At 38.9% G+C, this 7,500-nt stretch overlaps 1 protein-coding gene across 1 annotated transcript in view; it reads left to right on the forward strand.

Annotated features, from left to right (window-relative positions):
* The window catches only part of LOC125025801 (immediate early response 3-interacting protein 1-like), a 4,712-nt gene extending 652 nt beyond the window's left edge, over positions 1 to 4,060 (forward strand). Inside the window, exons 2-3 of the mRNA XM_047614038.1 lie at positions 2,212 to 2,313; positions 3,923 to 4,060. Coding sequence (XP_047469994.1) covers positions 2,212 to 2,313; positions 3,923 to 3,978 — 158 coding nt within the window. The 3' untranslated portion in view covers positions 3,979 to 4,060. The remainder of the gene's footprint in view (positions 1 to 2,211; positions 2,314 to 3,922) is intronic.
* Positions 4,061 to 7,500: the final 3,440 nt, after the last annotated feature.

Below are 7,500 nucleotides of genomic sequence, written 5' to 3' on the forward strand. Positions count from 1 at the left end.
GTGCTACGTTGGTGAAGAGCCTGTTTACCACGTAGTGAGGTTTGGTAAAAAAATTGATCACTTTATGAACTGATCGGCCTAAAAGATTTATCAATTAAACTGAACCATACTAGGTTGTGTCATCAATGACAACCCAGTTTAATAACATAGGAACAGTGTAAAAATTAAGTATCATCCATTACAAATATTATATAATGAAAAACCAAAGTCATGTAACAAACCATGCATTTTTGAACAAACTGAAAATTGAAATTTGCAAGTTCTGACTATTGCAAATAACTTGCCCATGCATGAAAGGTTTCCATTAAGAGGGAACTTTTCATGTAATAGACAGAAGGACAAAATTTTAAGACTTTCATCTATGACATTTCTTTCACAAGGTAATAATAATGAGAAAGTTGTGCAAGGTGATATATTTTGGTATACCTCTACATACTGATTGCACCAAGATAGGGGAAATCAAGTTACACTATCATATAAAATGAAATAATACATGAAATAATCTGTCCAGACAAAGTATAAGGTATAGTTTGGCTTCATGCAGCCATATGCAAGTAGTGGATAGAAAGACAAAATATGACACTTTTCATCTATAGCATATCTTCAAAAGTTGATAATAAAAAAGTTATACAACACCTAATACTTTTCTATACTTTTACACAAAAATGTAGTGACTCAATTGAAAGAAAAGTTATTACTACACTTAGTGATACATGAAATAATCTGCACAGGCAAAGAAGAATGTCAGAAATTAAGAAAAAGGGGTAACAACTCATGCTGTTTGGAGAATAAGGAGGCTGAGCCCCTGTGATAGGGAAATATGGCAATTGGATTGGGTTCTGGGGGTGAAGCCCATGGGCTAGTAAGGTTTTTGGTTAATACAGCAATGTTTGTGGATTTCCTAGGAGTGGCTTTGTAAGAAAATATCAATACTGTTACTTATATAATTTATGGAAAATAACAAGCATATTACAATATGAATAATTGAAACAAGGAATAATAAATGCAAGGTTGGATGGCTGTGTGAAACTGAAAGATTACATAGAATGAATCAGAAATTAAGATAATAGGTTCTGACAAATACATGCGGGGTCCTGGAGCAGGACTCGCGGTAGGGAAGTTCAGTGATCAAGTGGGATGCTGGGGGTGAAGCCCCAGGGTCAGAAAGGTTTTGGTTCATATAGCTATGTTTGGGGATTCCAAAGTGGCCAAAGTAATAAGGATATAGTCTCATAGCAGTGCGGTCACATAAACAATTACCTTGGCTCTGTCTCCATTTGTAGCATTATTTTTTGTCTGTAGATTATATCTTCCACTGACGATTGCAAATTTTTGTCATCTACAAGAACATCATCTTCAGTTTGCTCTAACTTTGTGCTTCCCTACCATAAAGATTAACCTATGAGACTATTTATATATATATATTTTTTTTTTTTTTTTTTTTTTTTGAGTTCTGACATTGTATTCTGGACATTTATTCAATTTTTTTTTTTTAATAAGGTATGTGAAACAATGCATTGACCAATTGATTGCTTGAAGTTTCATATTCTTAGTACAAGTCAAACAGGATCAAGAATTGATGAAATTAATAAAAAGATATTTCTGGGTTCCTTATAAGATGAAAACTACTTAAAGATAGATAAGCCTGTAATCACATATCACAGTCTAGATTTTCGAATTCCAATGGAGTGAATGTGGAAGGAACATGCAAATGAATATATAAATAGATGAAAAATGAACCAGTTAGTAAAGAATATCATCATGTAGTATAACAAAAATGGTGACTTAAAGAATGATGGAATCTGTTTAACCCAAATATTCCGGGTGGCATGAAGAGTTACTGGCCAATGTTCCAGCAGTCATGATAGATGACGGCACCCTTACTTCCGGCTGTCATCAGTGATGACTATCTCGGTTTCACTTTTTTTTTTTTTTTTTCGGGACTTTCCATTCCCACGAAGGAGTCCCGAAAAAAAAAAGTGAAACTGAGACCGTCATCACTGATGACGGCCGGAAGTAAGGGTGCCGTCATCTATCATGACGGCCGGAACATTTGGGTTAACTAATACATTTCTAGCTTTAATTTTGTATTTCTTTATTTATTTGGTTATTCTTATAATTTTTATTTATGTTGCCCAGTCTTGTCTTGTCTTTGTCTTGCCTTTGTCTTGCCTTATTGAGTTCATGGGAAACTTTATTTCATTTTAACAGTGCCTGGCTGGGGTGGCTCCCAGGTACATGGCTTTGGTGAAGAACCTGGCATGAAGACCCAGATTTTCCACTTCATTCGCTCTGTCAAAACAGTTATGAAATGTGAGTATTTTTTGTTGGTGAGACTTGTGAAGAGTTTTCATTGCATATTAGTCATTAGTAACTACTGACTTACCTCCCCCTCCCCTAATCCCATGCCCGTTGTTCCTTGGGACTTGGACCCTATACTAGGGATTACCCCTGCCTTGGGCCTCAGCCCTACACCCAACTAATTTTGCACATTCTTTTTTTTTCCCTTTTCAGTATCTTTTTTTTCTCTCTCTAACCCTTTCTACTATCCACTTCCTAAGATATGAGAGCCATGTTGAAATAATGACAGGCTGACTTTGTGCCAGTCATGAATGGCCTGGGGAAACCATGGGCATGGTCTTCCCTTCTTTAGTTGTCTAGCCTATACCGTTCAAGGGGAGCCTAAGGGGTGGACTGTTTCTCTCCCCAACATATTCCAGACTTACCATGGTCAGTAATAAAGATTTTGCACCCATGTTAGGGTCATTAAGGCTTGCCCATTTATCAACTAGCCTCGCAGATTTAAATTTTCCCAATCCTTTGACCCAAGGCTCTCCTTTAACCATAACTCTGAACACTGCTTCTACTGCCCACTCCTCATGAGCACTGTCATCTCTGTCCAGTCCAAATCATCCACCCAGGCCATTATTCAATCTCCAGAAAACATTGTTCCTTTCCCAGCATCCTCTACTTCATCTCCTCCACCCCCACAGCTTCCTTTCATATATTACCCCCTCCTACCTAAGTACTATGCAGCATTATCATTCAGCTCTCCACAGTACTACCTCTCTCAACACAACACTTTCTCTCCCTCTCTTTATTTCTCTTTCTTTCGCTTTCTCTTTCTCTCCCTCTCTTTATTTCTTTCTTTCGCTTTCTCTTTCTCTCCCTCTCTTTATTTCTCTTTCGCTTTCTCTTTCTCTCCCTCTCTTTATTTCTCTTTCTTTCACTTTCTCTTTCTCTCCCTCTCATTATTTCTCTTTCTTTTGCTTTCTCTTTCTCTCCCTCTCTTTATTTCTCTTTCTTTAACTTTCTCTTTCTCTCCCTCTCTTTATTTCTCTTTCTTTCGCTTTCTCTTTCTCTCCCTCTCTTTATTTCTTTCTTTCGCTTTCTCTTTCTCTCCCTCTCTTTATTTCTCTTTCGCTTTCTCTTTCTCTCCCTCTCTTTATTTCTCTTTCTTTCACTTTCTCTTTCTCTCCCTCTCATTATTTCTCTTTCTTTTGCTTTCTCTTTCTCTCCCTCTCTTTATTTCTCTTTCTTTCACTTTCTCTTTCTCTCCCTCTCCCTCTCTTTATTTCTCTTTCTTTCACTTTCTCTTTCTCTCCCTCTCTTTATTTCTCTTTCTTTCACTTTCTCTTTCTCTCCCTCTCTTTATTTCTCTTTCTTTCTCTTTCTCTTTCTCTCCCTCTCATGAATGTATATAAAATTAGTGGTCTTTATATTTATAGTTATTCTTTCCCATGTACTCTTATCATATATAGTTTTAGAGTAATTTCTCATTGTATATATCCCTTCTTACCTGATTATATGAATTTTTGAATTTAACATTAGTTCCATATCATAGCATTAATTAAGGTAAGGTTTATTATGATTTTAACTTTTACAAAGAGGTTGTCTAATAATCTTTTCTTTTTCTTTACAGATCCTCTGATACCTGTCAATGTCTTTGTCATTGTATTTAAACTGATATTTGGCTGAAAAAGGTCTTCTTGTTCATTCATAAATTCACTGTGATGCTCATGTCATTTTTGTAATGACTATTAAATATTAGTTTTTTTTACTAACTGTTTGATTATCCTTATTTTAATATCTCGGACGGTTGTTTTCTGAGAAAGGTATGTGCGAATCAATAATGGCATTGGCAAGATTAATTATTCAGTGTTCTTGTTAAACCTTGGCTAACAACTTCAGTTGAACATTATTGTTGTTGTTGTTATTATTATTATTATTATTATTATTATTATTATTATATTATTTTACTTTGTGTTAGAAATGCAACCAACACCATCACACAACAAGTTACTGTTACTTTGTATATAGCATTATATAATGATGATTTGTAATTTTGATTTCAATGGGGAGGTTAAAAGATGCTGAAATATATGGAAAAAGATTAAAATAATAATAGGTAAGTAAATGAATAAATAAGCAAATCCATAATCCTTTTATGGTGACTCATGTTCATAAACCACATTCTTTGTAAACAAATTTTATCTGAAACAAGGTCCATTCCCATCTAAATATCATCCAGGGAAAATTAATAAAAAATGGGGAAAATGCTGTGCTCATTTTCTATATTTTTTGTGAAATGTCTCTGCACATAGATGGCTCTGCTAGTGCTTAACCACAGAGTTAATTAGTAGACCTTATGACCTTACCTAATTTGAATTTGCAGGAAAAACATATTTTTTACTAGTGCTATATACTTTAATGGTGTTATTTTGTTTATAAACATTATAATTACTATAATGTTATAAACATCAGTAACAGCAAAGTAAGATAACATAAAATATTTTCGTAAATCAAAGAAAAGGGTGAACGGGCGAGACAGGCAGTACTCGAAACTGGCTCATTGGTGACTTAGTACAAGTGTAGCCATCTATGTGTAAAAACAATCAAAAAAGTAACTCACAGTGGGCCTAATACATAAGTACACATCATGCCCATCAGCATTGGGTTAAGACACCAATACTTTGCTCGTTGTTGTCGTGGGGGCGCTTAGTAGGTGGGGACTGAGGCCTAACGTTGGGGATTACCCCTGACTTGGTCCTCAGGACTGACTTCTACAAATTTTGCATGGCCCTTTCTTCTCTGCTTTCCTTCTCTTCTTCTTTCCCTGCTGTTAACTTATCCTCATCGTTAACTCATTTCTACAGTTTTTACGACAATACTTTCTTACCCCAAGCCCTACCCTATTCCTCTCTCTCTCTCTCTCTCTCTCTCTCTTCTCTCTCTCCTTCCTTTCTCTCTCTCCTTCCTTTCTCTCTCTCCTTCCTTTCTCTCTCTCCTTTCTTTCTCTCTCTCTCTCCTTTCTTTCTCTCTCTCTCCTTTCTCTCTCTCTCTCTCCTTTCTCTCTCTCTCTCTCCTTTCTCTCTCTCTCTCTCTCCTTTCTCTCTCTCTCTCTCTCCATTCTCTCTCTCTCTGTCTCCTTTATCTCTCTCTCTCTCTTCCTCTCTCTCTCTCTCTCTCTCTCCTTTTTCTCTCTCTCTCTCCTTTCTCTCTCTCTCTCTCCTTTCTCTCTCTCTCTCTCTCTCCTTTCTCTCTCTCTCTCCTTTTTTCTCTCTCTCTCTCTCTCCTTTTTCTCTCTCCTCTCTCTCTCTCTCTCTCTCTCTTTCTCTCTCCCTCTCTGTCTCCTTTCTCTCTCTCTCTCTCTCTCTCTCTCTCTCTCTCTCTCTCTCTCTCTCTCTCTCTCTCTTCTCTCTCTCTCTCTCTCTCTCTCTCTCTCTCTCTTCTCTCTCCCTCTTTCCTTTCTCTCTCTCTCTCTCTCTCTCTTCTCTCTCCCTCTTTCCTTTCTCTCTCTCTCTCCTCTCTCTCTCTCCTTTCTCTCTCTCTCTCTCTCCGTTCTCTCTCTCTCTCTCTGTCTCCTTTCTCTCTCTCTCTCTCTCTCTGTCTCCTTTCTCTCTCTCTCCCTCTCTCTCTCTCTCTCTCTCTCCTTTCTCTCTCTCTCCCTCTCTCTCTCTCTCTCTCTCTCTCTCATTTCTCTATCTCATTTCTCTCTCTCTCTCTCTCTCTCTCATTTCTCTATCTCATTTCTCTCTCATTTCTCTCTAACTCTCTCCCTCTCTCTCTCTCTCTCTCTCTCTCTCTCTCTCTCTCTCTATCTCTCTCCTCTCTCTCTCACTCTCTCTCTCTGTCTCTCTCTCTCTCATTTCTCTCTCTCCTTTATCTCCTTTCTCTCTCCTTTCTCTCTCTCTCTCTCTCCTTTCTCCTTTCTCTCTCTCTCTCCTTTCTCTCTGTCTCTCCTTTCCCTCTCTCTCGCTCTCTCTCTCTCTCCTTTCTCTCTCCCTCTCTCTCCTTTCTCTCTCTCTCTCCTTTCGCTCTCCCTCTCTCTCCTTTCTCTCTCTCTCTCCTTTCGCTCTCCCTCTCTCTCCTTTCGCTCTCTCTCTCTCTCCTTTCGCTCTCTCTCTCCTTTTGCTCTCTCTCTCTCTCCTTTCGCTCTCTCTCTCTCTCCTTTCGCTCTCTCTCTCCTTTCGCTCTCTTTCTCTCCTCTCTCTCTCCTCTCTCTCTCTCCTCTCTCTCTCTCTTTCTCCTTTCTCTCTCTCTCCTTTCTCTCTCTCTCCTTTCTCTCTCTCTCCTTTCTCTCTCTCTTTCTCTCTCCTTTCTCTCTCTCTCTCCTTTTTTTTCGCTCTCTCTCTCCTTTTTTTTCGCTCTCTCTCCTTTCTCTCTCACTCTCTCTCCTTTTTCTCTCTCCTTTCTCTCTCTCCCTCTCTCTCTCTCCTTTCTCTCTTTCTCTCTCAGTCATTTCTCTCTTTCTCTCTCTCTCTCTCTCCTTTCTCTTTCTCTCTCATTCTCTCCTTTCTCTCTCTCATTCTCTCCTTTCTCTCTCTCTTCTTTCTCTCTCTCTCTCTCCTTTCTCTCTCTCTCTCCTTTCTCTCTCTCTCTCTCTCCCTTCTCTCTCTCTCTCTCCTTTCTCTCTCTCTCTCTCCCTTCTCTCTCTCTCTCCTTTCTCTCTCTCTTTTCCTTCTCTCTCTCTCTCTCTCCCTTCTCTCTCTCTCCTTTTTCTCTCTCTCTCTCCCTTCTCTCTCTCTCTCCTTTCTCTCTCTCTCTCCCTTCTCTCTCCCTCTCTCTCTTCCTCTCTCTCCTTTCTCTCTCTCTATCTCTCTCTCCCTTTTCTATCTCTCTCCTTTCCTCTCTCTCCCTTTTCTCTCTCTCTCTCTATATATATATCCCTTTTCTCTCTCTCTCTCCTTTCTCTCTTTCCTTCTCTCTCTCTCTCTCTCCTTTCTCCCTCTCTCTCTCCTTTCTCTCTCTCTCTCTCCTTTCTCTCTCTCTCTCTCTCTCTTTCTCTCCTTTATCTCTCTCTCTCCTTTCTCTATCTCCTCTCTCTCTCTCCTTTCTCTCTCTCTCTCTCTCCTTTCTTTCTCTCTATCTCCTCTCTATTCTCTCTCTCTCCTTTTCTCTCTCTCTCTCTCCTTTATCATCTCTCTCTCTCTCTCTCTTTCTTTTCTTTCTCATCTCATCTTTCTCTCTCTCTCTCTCCTCTCCTTTCTCTCTCTCTCT

The sequence above is a fragment of the Penaeus chinensis genome, chromosome 5, assembly GCF_019202785.1.
Source record: "Penaeus chinensis breed Huanghai No. 1 chromosome 5, ASM1920278v2, whole genome shotgun sequence".
Lineage (NCBI taxonomy): Eukaryota > Metazoa > Arthropoda > Malacostraca > Decapoda > Penaeidae > Penaeus > Penaeus chinensis.